At 33.2% G+C, this 20,985-nt stretch overlaps 1 protein-coding gene and 1 non-coding gene across 2 annotated transcripts; both read left to right on the top strand.

The window, feature by feature from the left end:
* Positions 1-1,507: 1,507 nt before the first annotated feature.
* LOC132718665 (small ribosomal subunit protein eS8-like) lies at positions 1,508-19,157 on the top strand. The gene is made up of 6 exons (XM_060702380.1): positions 1,508-1,618; positions 2,198-2,304; positions 3,986-4,085; positions 4,821-4,996; positions 9,541-9,670; positions 18,999-19,157. Exons 1-6 carry the CDS (start codon positions 1,615-1,617, stop codon positions 19,106-19,108), a joined length of 627 nt encoding a protein of 208 aa, XP_060558363.1. The 5' UTR covers positions 1,508-1,614; the 3' UTR covers positions 19,109-19,157.
* LOC132718669 (small nucleolar RNA SNORD58) lies at positions 14,278-14,353 on the top strand. Its single transcript, XR_009624132.1, has one exon. It is a non-coding gene; the product is annotated as a small nucleolar RNA SNORD58 (small nucleolar RNA).
* Positions 19,158-20,985: the final 1,828 nt, after the last annotated feature.

Below are 20,985 nucleotides of genomic sequence, written 5' to 3'. Positions count from 1 at the left end.
GTAAAAGTCGTGTCAATTTGCCGCGGGATGGCATTCCAAGGGTCCCGAGTTCAAGTCTCGGCCTGGCTGCAAACATTTCATACCTCAGGACATCTGACTATATGTATGAAGGATTCAACATTTCTTAATGGAGATACAGTTAATATGAAATATTGGTGAATGTGAGTTGTGAAAGATAAACAAATGTATAGTATAGATAGAGAAGGAAGACATCTTGTATAAATTACAAACAGTTTATTTATTTTCGGTGTATATATTTCTAACTTGTATTTTAATTAAAATGCCTGTATTTTTGCTTGTAAATAATTAAACTTTTAAGAACAAATAACAATAATTTTAAACGTGGCTTTCCATAATGTCTTACCTTTTTGCATTAAAGTCCATGAGGAAAAAAGTGTTTAAATCAAATGTTCAGTATGTGTTCAGTAACTGTCATTTTAAATGTATACTTTGCTGGAAAAAACTTCACGACCTGTAGAAGATTTATCAAGCGTTATTACTATATTAGACCTTCTATGTATAAATTAGTAGATTTACTACAATCAGATAATAAAGCTATACACTATGTACTTGTAAATTTAGGAAAATATATAGATGTAGCAAATAAAAAGCGACAAGAATTGTTAATACCAGTTGTTAATTCATAACACATTTTGGAATGTTAATTGGTTCAACTTATTATCCTTATTATAATACTATACTTTTGACGCTGTTATTTTCACGTCTTTTTTGTTTTTGGTGTTTTTCTTCTTACTGGAACTTTTTTTATTTCTATGAAGGATAATGATGTTGTGATGTTCTTTGTTCCTTTATTTGCAGATGTCTGAAACAAATTTTCTAGAATGTCATCAGTTAAAACTTTTTTATGTTCTTCTTCTTATTTTTTTTCTTTGCTTTTGTCATGTGACCACAGAATTATTTTATTTGTTATTATTGTATGTAACGAGATACTGTAAATGTATAAGTTACCGAAATAAACTATTTCTTCTCTTCTTCTTCCTGTATGCAATGAAAATACATAAATTTCTTTTCCTTTAGAAAATAATATTACACATATCAATTGATATGAAACATAAAATCGCCACCAATTTTCGATATCACGGACTCTAATTGAAAAGTCCGTGGTTATATGACAGTATTTTCATGAACATGCACTTACCGTGTAGAAAATTTAATCCTTTTGATTAATTTTATATTAAAAATAAACAACTTTTATTATCTGGTTTTATAAATGTAGATCTATTATTTTCTTGAAACTTTTCATATAAAACTTATGTTTAAACGAACTATATAGCTTTTTTTGTTAATATGTTCATATAATATATACACGTAAAACCAAAATAAAGTCCGTGGTAATACACAATACAGTCTTTTCACAAATATAAATAAAACATAAACCCTTATATAGACCATAAATATTAATAATTTTTTAATCAAATGATTTTAAAACAAGTTTGACATAGAAGAGAGGTAACAGTCGCTTACTGGAGGCCAATCGTTTCGTAACATGGGCGAATCGTGACGAGACGAATAATTAGTGGGGCGAATGTATATTACCGGAAGTAGTCTGAACGAGAAAGTACGTGATTTGTCCTTTCCATTAAACAAGCCAACATGGGTAGGTTGATTGTTAGCTAGTGCGTTTAGAAAATCGAATGTCATCTTTGTATATTTGAAGTATTGGTAGTATTTGATGGGTTTGAAATAAACTACAATGATATATCTATCATTTGTCAATGTAATTAAGCCATAAATATTGCAGGGATGGAGGTAATTCCAACGTTTAATCGGACACTTAGCTGAATTGTTTTTATTTTGACTTAGAGTAAATTTATCAAATTGACCGCATGTTAATGGTGTGAAATATATTTAAACTTACATTAAGTTGATGCGGCGCGTGGATATGTCTAATAGGCTTGAAAATCTATTGAGTGAAAAATTATATTGCAAATTTATCGATGTCGTGCCTTCAGAAATGCCAGTCGTTTATAAATTCTTATTGAAGATCAGAATCACCACGCTCTGATTGTCAGTTCTTTAAGACCACACATTTATCATTAAAAGTTTTTCAATTGTAAACATGAATTATCGTCTGACACTGACTGGAATTTGAACACCAGACCTGATTAGTTGACAAACACTATCCATGCTAAAAGTTGTGATCAAACACTAAAACGGTCTTTCATTTTGATTTTAGGTATCTCCCGTGATAAGTGGCATAAGCGTAGGTCGACCGGTGGTCGCATGAACCAACTTCGAAAGAAGAGGAAATTTGAACTTGGTCGTCCACCAGCACAAACAAAGGTAAATTATCGGTGAATTTGTCATAAATGCACATGGGTACAAGTTTTCAGGCCTGTGTCTGAATTTCAGGATTTTTCTAATACTCCTAAATACAAATGTTTCTGGGCCAAACTATTGACTATTTTTAACTATTGAAAGTAAAATTAAGGTAAATTCAGCATTTTCGGGTTTTGTCATGATTAGGGTTGTCATTAACATTTTTTGCAGAAGGTTTGTTTTGAACTTGAGGCGGTCATTTCTGTCTTTATCATGCATAACAAAGAGTGTTTTCTTAATTTTGAGGCGGCCCATAATGCATTTGAGACAGGCATTTTGGTAGCTTAAGGTCTTCAGCGTACCCGTTTATATATATGACATGACGTGAACGCTGAAGATAACCCCGTAGGGAAAGTCCACCAATAATCGTGCCAGGAATCTGACACGCTCGTATTTATTTATCGAACATGCCACGAAGTAAAGTGAAGCATACCTTGATAAAACGATATATAATCTGTTGATAAGCCAAGGATGGACAAATAAAAATCTTATTAGGAACATAAACTACCTAATAGTTTCCGACAGGTAAAAATTTCGGCACTTGGCCGCCATATTGCCAAAATGTTTGACCACGTGATTACGAGATTGACCTTTATGAACCCATGTGCCTCCAATATTTTTATAGATTACTTTTTTTTAAGATGTTGAAAAAGGTTATTTACTGACTGTTATATTCAATAAAATCATATTTAAATACTCAAAAATTTATGAAAATAAATAAAAACATTATCTTGAATAAAAATATCGAAATCATGTCAACAAAATGTTCTAAATATAGTACACAACTCTATTCAAATCTGTTCCCGCGAATGACGTCATACGAGGTCTCGCGTGGCACTTGAATGTCATGGCCGACTGTAGTCGGCGAAAATTGATGTTTTACAGTTAAATAGGCAATTTTAATGACGGTATTAATATTTTATTACTTGAATTGGTATAGAACGATATTTAAATAATTGTTTTACCGTAAAATGCACAAGAATTGATCGGGTCAAGTGTATTTGCAAGTGAAAAACAAGAATAAATCAACTTATGTTATTCTGGTTAGGTTTCGTAACGGGTCTAATCCAAAACTTTAATGCCGCATCTGATGAAAAACAAAAATGTTAAAAAGCGGCTTATAAAGTTTTGGAAGCCAGAACTAGCATTTTGGCCTCCTGCCGCCTCTTAAAGACAACCCTGCATGATGATATAATATGTAAGCAACAATGACTGGTTTTAGCTATTTAGTGGCAACATCTGTCTTTCAGTAAGTAGTGTAAGTATTCATGGTTTTACATAAGTTTCACAGATTAAAATCTTAAGTATTTTTTATTTAATGCATGTAGTTTTCCTAACTATTGGGATTTGAGTACTTAGTCTTGTGTTTTTTGACTTTATAATTAGACCCTGCTGTATGTTTTAAGATTAAAAATTGCGTAAGAATGCTAAAGATCACTTATATTTTACCCCTGGTTTAGACAACTTACAAGAAAGGTTTATGATGAATTGTTTAAACACCATCTTTCGCATGAAATTCTGTGATTTAAAATACTCTATCTGAAGCCTTTCTACGATCTACTTGATGTGTTGTTACCAAGTCTGTATTTCTTTTTGCTGTCAAACTGCTGGTTTATTACTAGTCTTTCAATCAACATATTTGCAGCTTGGTCCCAAGCGTATTCACACTATCAGAACCCGTGGTGGTAACAAGAAATACAGGGCACTTCGTCTCGATACAGGAAACTTTTCATGGGGTTCAGAAGGTATAGCTTCAGAATTATTTTGCATTCTCTTTATATTTTAACTTTGGTATTTTTGCCTGTTTAGACATTGGACAAAGTACCCAATCCAAAAAAGTATTGCTTTTCCAAATTGCAAGAACAAGTCCGTCTATATTAATGCAAGGAACAAAAAAGTCATTTTAGGAGTCTAACTGCATTGTGCAACAGCAAACTGTATTGTTGCATGCCAAACAGTGCCTTTTATAGTGAAAAATAAAGGAAGTGGATGAAAAAATCAGTATTTTACTCTGTTTGAATTATCAAAAGTGTGTTTTTCCAAATTTAACTTAAAAATCTAATTGATAAGAAAGGTAGTTGTGTAGACTTTAAAGTTATAAAAATGGAGAAAACATTGTTTTGACTTGCAATGATGACAAACAACTTAGGACACCTTTTAATCACACCATGTAAACAACATAGTTACCGTAAACTGAGCAAGTCTTATAACGTTACTTAATGACATTTATCTAGCGTTGCTTTTCAAATGATAAAACAGTCTCTAAGTAAATATATTCACCGTGTAATATATTTGACAATGTCATCTTTATTGTTTACAACCTTATGATCAGTCGCTCATTTATTTTTGCTCCAGCAGTTGAGGTGCTTTGACCCCTGGTGTTGGGTTAAGTTATACAAGGTGAGCCAAAATCATCTTTCCTGTTTCGGCGCCATATGACCTATTGTGTTCCTGCGCTGTAAAACATATTTTTGTTCCAGCAATTTCCAGAAAGACTAGGATCATCGATACTGTATACAATGCCAGTAACAATGAATTGGTGAGAACTAAGACACTTGTGAAAAGTGCTATTGTACAGATTGATGCCACCCCATTCAGACAATGGTACGAGGCCCACTATGCTGCTCCTCTTGGTCGTAAAAAGAATATTAAATTGGTAAGTTACACTGTATTGACTTCATTGCACATGACATGTTCAGTTTGGATGGAAGTACAAAGGAGCAATGGCATGCCCAGTAACAAAATTGAAGAAAAAATGGGGGATTTAGAAATAGGCTCTGTCTGTCCGATATGAAATCTACATTGGCAGGAGATTTTGGCTGCTTATTGATCAGCATTGAGTGATAGCCTCATAAGAAACACGAATATGCTCTCTTTCTATTTCCCCAATTTCTCAAAAAGTAAAACTAATAAGATTGGTTCCTAAAATGAGAAAAATTACCTTGAATGTGCTACATTTCTGAAGACCAAAAACATTCTGTTGCAAAGTTTTATGCACATTTCATGAATGGCAAAATCCTTTTTAAAGTCTGTTTTAGTGCCTACAAAAGCTACTTTTTGCAGAAAATACAAAAAACTTTAAAAAATATAAACCTTAGGAAAGTAGTTTATCTGACCTTGAAAAAACATGGCCACCAGGACATGTGTAAAAAAGTAGTACCATGAAAATAAACATCATTTATCTATCTCTTGTGTACATGACAAACAGACACACTTCACTGTTACACATAAAAAAGGTTAGATTTTAAAAGTTTGATTGTATTTTCATTTTAATTGTAGTTCATAAGGCTATAAATGATGATTGTTTTCTTGCACTACTTTTTTACAAAAAATAATGGAGGCCATGTGCTTAGAAGGACATGAGATATGGATTTATTTGGAGTTAAGTTTTGAAAGATTTTTGTATTTGCTGCAAAAAATAGCTTTTGTAGGCACTAAAACAGACTTAAAAAAGGATTTTGCCATTCATGAAATGTGCATAAAACTTTGCAACTGAATGTTTTTGGTCTTCAGAAATGTGTTCAAGGTAAATATTCTTGTTGTTATCATTTTTATTTTTGTTTATAATTGTCCTTAAAATATAAACCTGGAAGTGTACTTTCAAATGGTTCATCATTTTAAAATAAGAGCTGTGTTGTTATATGAATTTTGGCCTACTTTCACTTTGGACAGACTTTGTGAAAACAAACATGGCTGACAAAGCGGAATCACCTTAAACTGAAGCAGCTATTCATGGATTTGTTCCTTGCTGACAAGTATTGAAATTGAAGGTTAACTCCGGGCCTTTTTACCTTCTATAACAGGGGCCGGTATAGGGCTGCTTCCCCAAAGAAAATTTCTTTAAAATCATGCAGTTTTCCCCAAAAATTTAATTTACATCAAGTTTTTTCTTCCCCTTTTACAAATATACTGTGTAATTTTTCCCCAAAATTAAGGGCTGGGCTGCTTCCCCAAACTGTGAAAAAAGGCCCTGTTAAACTACACATAGACTTGCAATGATGAAAACCACCAGGTGACGTATTAATCACAACATGTAAACAACTTCTATCATACAAGCTGAGCAAGTCTCTCAACAAAGCAGCATGTTCATTTTAAAACTGTGTCAAGAATGATGTAACCGTGTTATGAGTAACATATGATCTGTCTGAATAGTAGCACTTTGATAGCTTGTTGTCCTAAATTATCAGTCTTTTTAAAATCAGTTTTGTGCAAGTTGAAATCTCCATTAAATGCTATTTTAAGGGCCAATCCCCCCCCCCTCTTTGAAAGTATATATTTCCCCCCATATTTCTGAAAAAGAAGAAAATCACAAAAGTTAGGCAGGAAAGACGACATAGTTTGAAAAAAATAGTTGTATTTCACAATTTCTGAATATCATCTTTTTACCACCCCCCACCCCACACCACACACACACCGGTGTCCTAAAAGCTAAAAAGCACTGTTGTAAATATATAGAAAACATACTTTTAGTCACTTTCACAGTCACTTTCACGGTCACTTTCATTACTTTATTTGGAAAGAGGCCTTAGCCTCTTGATTTTGGGAAAGATTAGCTCTTAAATTACTAGTTTGGGAAGTGAAAAGCTGGTGTAAGTTAAGATTGTTGGAAAAAGTGCATGTTCAGGAAAAATTCATTATAAATGTGAAAAATTACTGACTGGTTGGCAGATGATGTGTTCATTAACCATCTTTCGACTGAAGAATTAATGTCGATGATTTTTGCCTGATGCCAACATTAATCTAAAATAGTTTGAATGATATACTCGTACCTTACTGTCAAGTTATTTTCTGCATTAAATTTTAGAACATATTAACATTGTAAGAGATAAATGTTTGGTTAAAGTTTTTGAGGCATTTTCGTATCTCCAGACGAAGTTCTGTAACTTTGTAGGGTCGTTCATAAATGCAATATTAAGGACAGATAAGCATCGTTAGATTATCAACATGTCAAGTTGGTTGTCTTGGTAAAATGTCTGTGACATCATCTTTAATTCTAGTTTAATAGAAGAACAGTAATGTTAGGGGATAGATTAATTACAGTGACCCCTGTGTTGTGTGATAAACACACGGGATACAGTTACTATAAGTTGATTTAGTTATCGCCCATTCCTTTTGTTACACCTTTTGTAACTTGCTTGTTAACATTGACGGGTCGAAATTTTGTCATTGAGACAGATTCATGCGTCAAAGCCTGAATGTGTCGAAGCTTTTTAGCAAGTACCTGCGTCTGAGACTCACCAAAGTTCTACTGTATATTGGCTGTCAAAATGAGATTTGTCCCTGTGGCAATATTGGAGAAACCCCCCCCCCCCCCCCCCCCCCCCCCCCCCCCCCCCCCCCCTCCCAAAAGGTAAAAGAAAAAATACTGTTGTAAATTTATAGAAAAATATAATTTCGTTCGTTCTTTACTTTATTTGGAAAGAGGCCTTAGCCTCTTGATTGTGGGAAAGATTAGCTCTTAAATTACTAGTTTGGGAAGTAAAAAGCTGGTGTAACTTCAGATTTTTGGGAAAAGTGCACGTTTTTCAGGAAAAATTTATAATATAATGTGACAAATTACTGACTGGTTGGCAGATGATGTGTTCATTAACCATCTTTCGACTGAAGAATTAATGTTGATGCCAACATTAATCTAAAACAGTTTGAATAATATACTCGTACCTCTGAATACTGTAAAATATTTTTTCTACATTAAATTTTAGAACATATTAACATTGTAAGATGATTAAACTTTAGAGATAAATGTTTGGAAAAAGTTTTTGAGGCATTTCGTATCTCCAGACGAAGTTCTGTAACTTTGTAGGGTCGTTCATAAATGCAATATTAAGGACAGATAAGCATCGTTAGATTATCAACATGTCAAGTTGGTTGTCTTGGTAAAATGTCTGTGACATCATCTTTAATTCTAGTTTAATAGAAGAACAGTAATGTTAGGGGATAGATTAATTACAGTGACCCCTGTGTTGTGTGATAAACACATGGGATACATTTACTTTAAGGTGATTTAGTTATCTCCCATTTCTTTTGTTACACCTTTTGTAACTTGCTTGTAAACGTTGACGGCTCGAAATTTTGTCATTAACTCGAGACAGATTCATGCGTTAAAGCCTGGATGTGTTGAAGCTTTTACACAAGTAACTTCAACTGTGACTCACCAAAGTTCTACTGTGTATTTGCTGTCAAAATAAGATTTGTCCCAATGGCAATATTGAAAAAAAAAATTACCGAATAGCTTCTGTTGCGGACTATGGTTTTGAGGCATTTTCGTATCTCCAGACGAAGTTTTGTAACTTTGTAGGGTCGTTCATAAATGCAATATTAAGGACAGATAAGCATCGTTAGATTATCAACATATCAAGTTGATTGTCTTGGTAAAATGTCTGTAACAATTTGTGCAATAAAATAAATGCAGCTTTAATGATGATCAATTTTTGAATGATGTAAATATATATATATAATATTTCTTAAGAGTGTTGTAAGAATCATTAATTTCGTTTTATACATGCAGTAAATTTTCAAACAAACATTGCTGGACTTGATTATACTCCTGTAGCCTCCAAGATGACAGAATTTCACAATTTATCTATAAAAGTGTAATTAACTGAGGGACTGTAGCTATTAAGTCTTGAGGTAAAGTTTTGTGCAGTTTGTTAGAGAAGCATTTTCGTATCTCCAGGCATAGTGATGTTGCTATGCAGGGTCGTTCATAAATGCAATATAAAATACAGATAGGCATCGTTGGACAGTTGGTATTTTCCAGCCAATTGTCTTGGTATAACGTCTGTAACAACAGATAGGAAAATAAGATACATGCACCAGGGGCGGCAAAATCTATTGTCCATATTGCTCAGGTTTTCCCACAGCCTTTACTGTTAACAATTTTTAAGAATTTACTGTATAAATATCATACGGACAAGTTGTGAAATGCTTTAGATAAAAATGCACAAGTTAGTCAAGATTAGATTTTGCCGGCCCTGGTGGATCAGATAATGAATACCATTGTAATGTTGCCTGGTCTGCTGATAGGTTCAGTTTTACCATGCAAACTATTGGACTTTTAATTTGGACAAAACAATCATTTTTTCAGAGAATATTTTAGAAAAGGTACTAAACTGAAAAAGGGACCAGTTCAGAATTGCCATGAAAAGTAAGTTGCTTTTGTGTTAATTTGTATTATTATCCTAACCAATATATTTCCAGACAGAACAGGAAGAGGCCAACCTAAACAAAACCAGGTCAAAGAAAACAATGAAGAAATACGAGGAGAGACAAAAATCTAAACAAGTAGAGCAGGCCCTTGAGGACCAGTTTGCTACTGGCCGTGTTTTAGGTAGGTTTGCGAAAAGTTGATTGGCTGGGACATTCATCATGAAATAATGAAAACTTGCCTTGTCCTTTAAATTTGATGTTGAAGCAACAAAATTTATGTTCACTTAACTTTGAAATATTATAAGTTTACAGAAAAGGGTTGCCAGATTTTGGAACGTTCGTCACAAAATGAAAACTTGCCTGTCCTTATAAATTTTATGTTTAAGCAACAAATTCATGTTCACTTAACTTTGAATATTATAAACATAGGGAAAAATGGCCTGATTCTTAAATAGGGACCCAGGCTAGATCTAATTGTGCATGACTTGTACATCACAATTTCTGTAATTTCTAAAGAATACAAGATAATGTTTAATAAGATTGTTGACTAAGTTTCTCAAGACTTGCAATGATGACAAACAACTTAGGACACCTTTTAATCACACCATGTAAACAACATAGTTACCGTTAACTGAGCAAGTCTTGAAATTGTTAATATTTTTTTGGGTCTTCTATAAGTGCTAGTAAGAAATTTTATTGAAACAAAACAAGTACTACTGCAGGCACAACCTTCTGTTTAAAGAAAGATAACTGCACTTGCTACTTGTCTGAGGGATACAAGCTCAATAAATGACGCTTTTTTGTGGCAAATTGACAAAATCAAAACAAAATTTCCAAATACTTGATGGTTGTTGTATTTCAACCATATGATCCTTGTGGTTTAAAGATTAGCAAAACAAGCATAGTCAAATATAATGATATTTTGTTTGTATGCGTTCACATATATAATTTAATAATAATTTAAAAAAAAATATGAACAAAACTTGCAATGATGACAAACAACTTAGGACACCTTTTAATCACACCATGTAAACAACATAGTTACCGTTAACTGAGCAAGTTTTAAAATATCTAGGATATTTGATTATGTTGGCAGGAAATGTAGTAATTGAATCAAGTTCTGTCATTTTTGTATAGGAAAGTTGGGAAAGTACACAGACTTGCAAGTTAACTTGCGTTTGCCTTCTCAGATCTTTTCTTCTGAGAAGTTAACCGCAACAAGAATTCTTGTGACAACTATTATCTGACATTTGAAAAGATTATGAGCTAAATAAGACTGTGGCATACGTAATTTGTGCTGATGTTCAATGTTAATATGCTTTTAACAGTGAAGGACTTGCAATGATGACAAACAACTTAGGACACCTTTTAATCACACCATGTAAACAACATAGTTACCGTTAACTGAGCAAGTCCTTTGTTAAAAGTTATTGAAAGGAAAATTGAACCTTTTCTAAGCTAAATGGACGAAACCATTTCTCGTCTTATGGAAAATTGCAAAATAAGTAATTACTGTATATCAAACAGTGTTGACATTGATCAGATGGCACAAATTGTCATCTTAATGCACTAATGGGTTTACTTTTATTTAATTATTCATAAAGAAGAGATATCATGGAATTAACCCTATGCTGTACTAAGGTGATGAATATGCGCAATCTGTTCTTAAGATTAGGTGTGATCTGTTGAGGGCAGCAGGCTAATGGTTAAAATTCATATTAAGAGGGTACACCACTAAGTCCGTAGGACTAGCTTCATAAAGAGGAAATATTTATTACTTCCATCACAGTTTTGATTTGTTCCATCATGAAAATTTAAAAATTATTTTAGAAAAATTATAAATAGAAACAGATGCTTTTGATCTTGCATGAAGTTTTTAATGCCCTGTATAAGTTTGTTAACAACATATGATGAGTTTTTATGTGTAATTTCTTGATGAACAGTGATTGTTTCAGTGTAGCTCTGATGTTGTTCCTAAGAAGTTGGTGAAATAATAATCAGTTATTTTTGAGGAGAAAAACAACATTTAATGAATATTAAGACTTCCTTTTCTCATGCATGAATTTCAGATTTTTAGAGATTCGAAGAATGATCTTGTATATTATTCATTAAAACTATGGATCCCGTCAGGCATGAATTTCAGATTTTTAGAGATTGAACAAAGTTCTGCTGTACAGTATTATTTGTTAATTTGAAAATTTGTTGCTTATTTGATGCTTACAAAATGTACATTTTATTCCATCAAGTGTTTGAAAGTCGGTAATATTAGATAATGTTTTTTGGTGGCAAAAATGAAAGACTTGCAGTGATGACAAACAACTTAGGACACCTTTTAATCACACCATGTAAATAACATAGTTACCGTTAACTGAGCAAGTCTTTACATTCACAGATGAAAATTTGTTTGCTGTAGGGTTTCTGGTTTTCAGTTTATCAGTAACTTTCTCATGATCAGCCTTTATTCTGTGCTGATTTTCATTCTTTTGGTTTTAAGTTTAAGTGTTTTAGAAGGAATTGTTAAAATGAGGCTTGTTTCTTTTCAAAAGGGAAAAATAAATTTTTTTTTTTTTCAAAAATAACCCCTAAATTGTTTGATATAATTCCATTCTAGGTACAACATATGATGAGGTGATATGTGCATTCCTTGATTCTGATGATAGTTTCAGTGTAGCTCTGATGTTGTTTCTAAGAAGTTTGTGAAAAAGTAATTTGTTATTTAAAAAGAAAACGTCATTTGATGAATATTAAGACTTCGTTTTCTCATGATGATGCATGAATTTCAGATTTTTAGAGATTTGATGATTGAACTATGATCTTGTATTTTATTCATTAATCAGTAAAACTATGAATTTAAAGACTTGTCCCTTCAGGCATGAATTGCAGATTTTTAGAGTTTTGATGATTCAACAAGGATCAGCTGTACAGTATTGATCGTTTATGTGAAATTTTGTTGCTCGTTTGATGCTTACAAAATGAACATTTTATTCTATCAAGTGTTTGAAAGACCGCGGATATTAGATGATGTTTTTTGGTGGCAAGAATGAAAGACTTGCAATGATGACAAACAACTTAGGACACCTTTTAATCACACCATGTAAACAACATAGTTACCGTTAACTGAGCAAGTCTTTGCATTCAGTTATTCACTGATTAAAATTTGTTCGCTCAAGGGTTTCTAGTTTCAATTTATCAGTAAATTTCTCATGATCAGCCTTTATTCTGTGCTGATTTTCAGTCTTTTGGTTTCAAGTTTCAGAGTTTATAGAAGGAATTGTTATAATGAGGCTAGTTTCTTTTCAGAAAGGAATAAAGGGAGATAAATAATTTCAATTTCGGTGGATGTAATTTTGTTCTAGGTACAACATATGATGAGGTGATATGTGCATTCCTTGATTCTGATGATAGTTTCAGTGTAGCTCTGATGTTGTTGAAAAAAATCTTAACCTTGACCTGCTGAAATAACACAATTGTATGATTTATTTATTTCGAGCTGTCCTTTGTTCTTTTAAGGTGTTTAGATGGTTAAAAAAATATTAAAGAAATTAAAATCGAAGAGATCTTGGGGTGCCTGTTACCTAGTGGTTAAATTCAAACATTTAACCCTTACTGCTGTCAGTTTGAATCCAGCCATGTGAGGAGACCTATCTGGCTGGCTTACAGAACATTAGTGGTTCTACTTGGGGTTGGCATGTGACCGATTGTGTCAGTGTCATTTAAATGGTTTGCAATGATGAAAATTCTTAGGACACCTTTTAATGAACCATGTAAAAACTATAGCGTTACCAAACCTGAACAAACTTGATCAGAGATACTGTATTTGTTTTCTATTAATTTATAAATTTTAAAGGTTGGATAACCAAACTTGCAATGATGACAAACAACTTAGGACACCTTTTAATCACACCATGTAAATAACATAGTTACCGTTAACTGAGCAAGTTTTCAACCATATATTCTGTATTTCAACTATTTCTTTTGTTCTTTAACCAAATAGGCTGTAAAAAAATGAGTATTTTAACATCTTGCCATAATGGAAGTAGGTGTTTTTGGAAATAATCGAATCAGGAGTAAATATTGTTGTTGGTCAAGCTTTTCGTAGTTTCCCATTTTGGACCACCTTTGTTTTAGTTGTAATTGGTCGTGCTTTTGAGTTTTCCACTTTTGAGTTATTTTTGGTCAAGCTTTGAATTATTTGCGAGTTTTCCATTTTTGAAGACCTTTGTTGTAGTGTTAATTTATCGTTTCTAGTTGCTAACAATGCTGGCTTCTGTAATTAAAGGTGTTGGAAGGTGATACAATTTGCTGTTACAATATGTAGTATAAAAATGACCAGACTACTTGGGACATGAAGATTCCATTTAAATGTGCATTGTATGTATTCAATTTAAATTTGCATTGTATGTATTCCATTTAAATGTGCATTGTATGTAAACTGCTTTAAGTCTTGTCTTGAGCTGAATTTTTTTAGAAGCAATTTCAAAAAGGGGGAAAAAAATGTTTGTCGACTTGCAATGATGACAAACAACTTAGGACACCTTTTAATCACACCATGTAAATAACATTGTTACCGTTAACTGAGCAAGTCCACATTGGGGAAAAAAATCGAGCTAAGTTGCAGTAAATTTTGCCACTCCAGTATTCCATTGACCATTATCTAGATGTAGTTAAATTTTTATGCAGAAACAAAATTACATTATCTTGCAATTTCAAAGAATGCACAGCCACTTGTTGCAGCTATCTTCTCCAAGTCTCTTTTTTCTGAGTTTAATTGCGTGTTATTGAAATGGTTTGCAATGATGAAAATTCTTAGGACACCTTTTAAAGAACCATGTAAAAACTATTAGCGTTACCAAACCTGAGCAAACTTGATATATTTGTTTTAATTTGAAGATTACTTAATCAACTTGCAATGATGATAAAAAGGGCTTAGGACTTTGGAATCACACCATGTAAACAACATAGTAAATGTTCACTGAGCAAGTTTCCAACTTCATATTCTGTTTTTAACTATGAGCATGATGCCTCTTGAAGGAAGTGCATATCTTCACGGCTTTGTCGTCTGTATGTTTGTATGCATCTTGTACGGGACATAGCTCTGAAACTACTAGATGTATTAACAAGAAACATAGCATGACCCATTGTAAAAATTCAATACATATTGAGTGTAATACATGTAGTAATTCATGGCAGTATGATGACAATATATGAGTGTAGAGATATAGCATGTTCTACATGTATATATATATATCTTGATGTTTACATTGTCATAGTTACACTGATTGTCATGCTTGACTGAATTTTATTACAAACTTGATTATTACCCGTTTTCTTGTCAATATATAATGTCAATATTGCCAAAGATATTTGCCGAGGCTCTGAAGTTGGTTAATGTGGCTGATAAAAAAGTAACACAATTGAAATTTTAAACCATCAAGAACATAAATTAGTGAATATATCAACCTTGACTGGAAACACTGCTGTGTTTCCCAATAAGTAAAATTTGCAATTAAGGGGTAGCTTATACCAAGTCTGTTCTCATAAAGTTTACTTATACAGTATTTAAGGTATCAATATGAAACTTTGAATGCTAGCTTATCATGACCAGGTGCAGTTGTTAGACAAGGGGCGTAATTATGAATTAAAAAACTTTGTCTACCAAAGGTTGTTGCGTTGTTCTAAATAGGTTGTGTTGCATATATGTTGGAAAAAAGGAATATAAAAAAAACTTGCAATGATGACAAACAACTTAGGAGACCTTTTTAACACACCATGTAAACAACATAGTTAACTGAGCAAGTTTTAAAAGATCTAGGAATGTGGTTATGGACTTACTTCCAGCATTTTTTGTGTAGGAGAGTTGAAAAAAGTACTCTTCTTTTGAGATTTTTACCAAGAATTCTTGTGACAACTATAGTAAGACATTTGAAAAGAATATAAGATATACAAGACTTGATCATGGGTTATTTGTAGTCAGTACTGATATTCAGCAACAATGAAGGACTTGCAATGATGACAAACAACTTAGGACACCTTTTAATCACACCATGTAAACAACATAGTTACCGTTAACTGAGCAAGTCTGTAAGAAAGCTGAAGTCTTATCCATTTTGTATTTAATTTCAGTCACTTCTTATCCTGTAGGACTCAAGATCCCAAATGAAACAATCAGTCTGGACAATGAAAATACAGGTCCAAAAAGGTTTAAGGAAAAACCAGGTCGAGAATCATACTAATGGAACATAATCTGTTTTTGCTGACTTAAAGTAATTTATACCAAGTCTATGTTCTCAGGAAGTTTACTCGTACAGTATTTAAGGTATCAATATGAGACTTTGAATGCTAGCTTATCACGACCAGGTGCATTTGTTAGACAAGGGGCGTAATTATGAAAGCTATATTTGTAGAGTTATGCCCCTTTTAACTTTGAATTTTTGTCAAAAATGGTTATTCTAACAGACAAGCATTAACCCCACACAAGGTGCTGTTGTTTGAAATTGTTTTCATGTACTTCATAGTGTAGCTACTAAACCAGTAAATGGGAAAATAGGGAGAAAATGAAATCAAATTGGAATAGCTGCATGATGTTTAGTTGGAAAACAATATGATGCTTTTTAAGGGGATAAGAAATTTGTGGGTTTTAACAAAAGTATTTTATTGAGTTATTGTAAGCAGGATGATGATAGCTTTAGACTTTAAGAAGATGGTTCTTGAGTCGTTTTGACTGTACCATATCCATCTAAAGATTTTGTCTTATGTTGTCATAGTTACTCTGACTGCTTGCATTCTAAATTTAGAAAACAGATAGCTTTGTCACCAGTATAGACACGGGCCAGCTAGCACATCTGATGAGGCTTCCAAGACCTGATACTGTTACCTAACTTATTTGGAATTTATATTCCCCAAAAAGTGTGGTCATTGCTATTATATTATTTTAATTTACAGGCTTTTGTAAAAATATTGTAAAACATCAATCTCAGATACTTGATCAGACAAACAAAAAAAGAAAATATTATTTGCTCATTTGTAATTTGGATATAAATTTTATGTGTAAATGATAGTCCAGTAACTTAAGACCTTTGTAGAGATGTGCTTGTGGTTTTGACTATCCTTTCTTGTGTTGTGTCCATTGTTATTTTATAGAATTAAAGGTTTATATGCATTTCAAAATGATGATACTTGGGACGTAATTCAGATAAAACCCTGATGAAAATATATAGTATCTGATTGATCCACACTTCTCATAAATTGATGTTTTAAGTTAATTAGGCTTTATATTTGTTGGATGATGGTGTCAATATTTGGCACTGACTCGTGATTGAGACACCAAATGATGATACTTGGGACGTAATTCAGATATAACCCTGATGACAGTATATAGTATCTGATTGATCGACATGTCTCATAAATTGTTGTTAACTGTTATACTTAGGATGCCTTATATCTGTTGGGTTAAAAAATTTGACGGCCAGTGTCAATATTTGGCATTTTGAGACACAAAATGATGATACTTGGGACGTAATTCAGATATAATCCTGATGACAATATTATAGTATCTGATTGTTTCTTATCCCCTGGTCTAGAAATTCTATAATTGCTGACTATACTGCAAAATCTTGACTCTTTAATTAATACATTTGCAAACCCTGCAGAAAAGCCCTCTGTAGAGAAATTGCCTCTGCAGGACAATGTCAATTCTTTCCAAAATTTGAAAATCAATTCGGCCTTATGAGCAACACCTCAGGAACAACAAAAAAATCTTTGTCTACCAATGGTTGTTGTGTTGTTCTGAATAGGTTGTATTGCATATATGTTGGAAAAAAGGAATATAAAAAAAACTTGCAATGATGACAAACAACTTAGGAGACCTTTTTAACACACCATGTAAATAACATAGTTACTGAGCAAGTTTGAAAAGATCTAGGATATTTGATAATGTCAGCAGAATTTGAGAAATGTGGTAATTGACTTAGTTCCGTCATTTTATTGTGTATGAGAGTTGGGAAAGTACAAAGACTTGTTGTGTTATCCTTCTGGGATCTTTTTTTCCAAAGCGTTTTATCGCAACAAGAATTCTTGTGTTAACTATAGTTAGACATTTGAAAAGGCTATAAGATATATAAAACTTGAGCATGGGTTATTTGTAGTCGGTACTTGTATTCAAACAGACTTCCCGAAAGTTGAAAAAAACTGTCAGACATTCGGTCTGTCGGACCAAATAAAATTGATCAAAATCAAAGAAAAACTTGTGTTTGTATTTCTATTGTTTTTTATTTTTTCGCCGTAAAAATCGGCACAATCCGTACAGCGCATTTTCATCTCCTCCCTGTCATACACCAATGATTCATGGTTCTGCTTCCATTTTTCATTAAATTTTGTCTCAGGTCTATTCTTTTCATCCTTTTATTGCTGTTCTGCGCACTCTTCTGGCGTAGATTTTCGTTTTCCCCAGGTTTTGCACCTTTAGCGACGCCATTTTGTATACATGCGGCTTGGATAAAAGCCGGACAGTCGGACCAATCCGGAATAAAAAATTGTCGGACCTGATCAAAATTTATCGGACATGTCCGTCGGACCGACGTATTTCGGGAAGTCTGTTCAAATTGAAAATGTTTTAACAATAAAGGACTTGCAATGATGACAAACAACTTAGGACACCTTTTAATCACACCATGTAAAAAACATTGTTACCGTTAACTGAGCAAGTCTATAATAATGCTAAACTCTTTATATTGTAAAACTTCTAGTCCCAGGGGAAAGATCCCAAATGACACAAGCATAGTAAGTGATAAAATGAAATGAAAACAAAAAATGTTCCATAGTATGATTCACAAGAACTTTTTCAGACCTATATTTTCATTGTCCTTGGTGTAATGATGGATTTGCTGACTTTAAGGCTTTTATATGTGCATTCTATTTTTATGATAATAAATGTTTCTGACTAGATCTCCTTATGGAAATATACAATGATATTAATATGAACTTTGAGCTGTAATTTGGTTTGAAAATATAAGTTTGTTGTTGGGAGGAAAATTGCACTGTAAGATGCAAAGTGATGATATTTGGGACGTAATTCAGATTAAAAAAAACCTGATGACACAATACATGTATCTGATTGCATAAACATGTACTTCCTTGTACTCTGAATAAAGCTGAACTTGGAAGTTGTTGTGACAATGATAAACATTGCTGACTTGAATTACTTGGCCCTCAAGCTTTTGGAATAAATGAATTTTGTTAAGATTCATGTGAAAAGCCAGGAATGTGACCAGGGAGGGTTAAAAAAGGTTGATGTAGTGTCCTTGTCGTAATAATGAAGTGGAGGAGCACCCGAGGTTTTTCCTTTATTAGTTACAGAAAATGTCACAAAATGGCTTACTTAAGAGTGCTAGAAAACAATGGGAAAAACCTGCCTCACGATTCTCCTAATTCAGTAATGGTAAAAATGTAAATGAAAAAAAAAAAAAAAATGAAAATCTTGTATAAATTTTGTTTTGTTTTGTGTATTTCAGCTAAGATTGCATCAAGACCAGGCTGCACTGGGCGATGTGACGGTTATATCCTTGAAGGCAAAGAGCTCGAATTCTACATCAGAAAAATGAGAACCAAGAAGGGGAAATAATCTGTGAAATATCTGTACAGTGTGAAAATAAAAAAAAGGACAAACAAAATTGTTTTTGCTGCTAATTTATAGGTTTTAAAGCAACACATATTTTTGTGCCCCCACTTTAGTGGCGGGCATTTAGATTTACCCTTGTCCGTCCGTCCATTCTTTTTTGTGTCGCACATAACTCAAAAAGTATTTGACCTAGAGTCCTGAAACTTTACAGGAATGTTGATCAGCATATGTAGTTGTGCACCTGGGTATTTTCGTCTGGATATTTTTATGCCCCCACAATGTGGGAGCATATAGCGTTGCACTTGTCCGTCCGTCAGTCAGTCTGTCCGTACGTCCCGAAATCTTGTGAACGCAACTCCTCTTAAACCGGATGGCAGATTTTGCTTAAACTTACAGGGATGAACAACCTTAATGTGTAGATGGTAGTAAAGGAAGGAATTTTCGCTGCGACTAAATTTAACAGAATTATGGCCCTTTGTTGATTTTTTCACTATATACTATGTAGAAATTTTGTGAACGCAACTGCTCTTAAACCGGATGGCAGATTTTGCTTAAACTTACAGGGATGAACAACCTTAATGTGTAGATGGTAGTAAAGGAAGGAATTTTTGCTGCGACTAAATTTAACAGAATTATGGCCCTTTGTTGATTTTTTCACTATATACTATGTAGAAATTTTGTGACCGCAACTCCTCTTAAACCAGATGGCAGATTTTGCTTAAACTTACAGGGATGAACAACCTTTAAGTGTAGATGGTAGTAAAGGAAGGAATTTTTGCTGCGACCAAATTTAACAGAATTATGGCCCTTTGTTGATTTTTTCATTATATACTTTGTAGAAATTTTGTGAACGCAACTCTTCTTAAACTGGATGGCAGATTTGGCTTAAACTTCCAGGGATTAACAACCTTAATGTGTAGATGGTAGTAAAGGAAGGAATTTTTGCTGTGACCAAATTTAACAGAATTATGGCCCTTTGTTGATTTTTAGTTTTCAACTTGTGGCACATGTAGTCCAAAAAATATTTTACCTAGAGTCATAAGATTGACAGAACAGTGGCGTGTGGGGGCATCCGTGTCCTATGGACACATTTCTAGTTTAGTATTTATATAGTTATTGCCCTTGACTTAGTAAAATTTTGCAATTTTCAACTTGAGTCGCATGTAACTTAAAAAGTATTTGACCTAGAGTCATGAAACTTTACAGGAATGTTGATCAGCATTTGTACTTGTTCACCTGGGTATTTTCATGTGGATTTACTTAGTATTTTTAGAGTTATTGCCCTTGACTTAGTAAAATTTTGCAATTTTCAACTTGTGTCGCATGTCAAAAAGTATTTCACTTGTAGGCCTGAAAGTTTACAAGAATGTTGGTCAGCATGTTTACTTATGCACCTTTGGGTTTGTTTGTGGATTTATTCAGTATTTGTAAAGTTCTTGCCCTTTACTTAGTAAAAGATTTTTAGTTTTCAAAAAATATTTGACCTAGAGTCATGAGATTGACAGAACAGTGGCGCAGTGGGGGCACACGTGTCCTATGGACACATTTCTAGTTCATTTTCATGTGCATAGTGATCCTTGTTAGTTAATGCCTGTAGTTGGTCCACAACATCTCATACTGCTGTCCAGAGATAGAAAGTTTTTTTTGTCCTGAATTTTAAGCATGATTTTCAAGATATTTTTCGCTGATGTAATAGACTGATACTTGTATAAATCAGTTTATTTACATTTAACAAACCAAAATTGAAATGGTGTGTCGGGTTACTTATAAATCATACACTATAATCTTTAGTGCATTGGCAGGCACATTCCAGTCACACTCTTATCCATGTAACCATGCACTAAATGAAGTATGTGATTTATACATAACCTGAAACAGAA

This window comes from Ruditapes philippinarum, unplaced genomic scaffold (genome assembly GCF_026571515.1).
Source record: "Ruditapes philippinarum isolate M1 unplaced genomic scaffold, ASM2657151v2 ctg3716_1_1_1_1, whole genome shotgun sequence".
Lineage (NCBI taxonomy): Eukaryota > Metazoa > Mollusca > Bivalvia > Venerida > Veneridae > Ruditapes > Ruditapes philippinarum.
This window is presented reverse-complemented; position numbering and strand designations above follow the sequence as displayed.

Coding starts and splice junctions, on each gene's coding strand:
- LOC132718665 (XM_060702380.1), top strand. Junction 4,997..9,540: donor GTAAAAAGAATATTAAATTG/GTAAGTTACACT, acceptor ATATATTTCCAG/ACAGAACAGGAAGAGGCCAA. Junction 9,671..18,998: donor TGCTACTGGCCGTGTTTTAG/GTAGGTTTGCGA, acceptor TGTGTATTTCAG/CTAAGATTGCATCAAGACCA.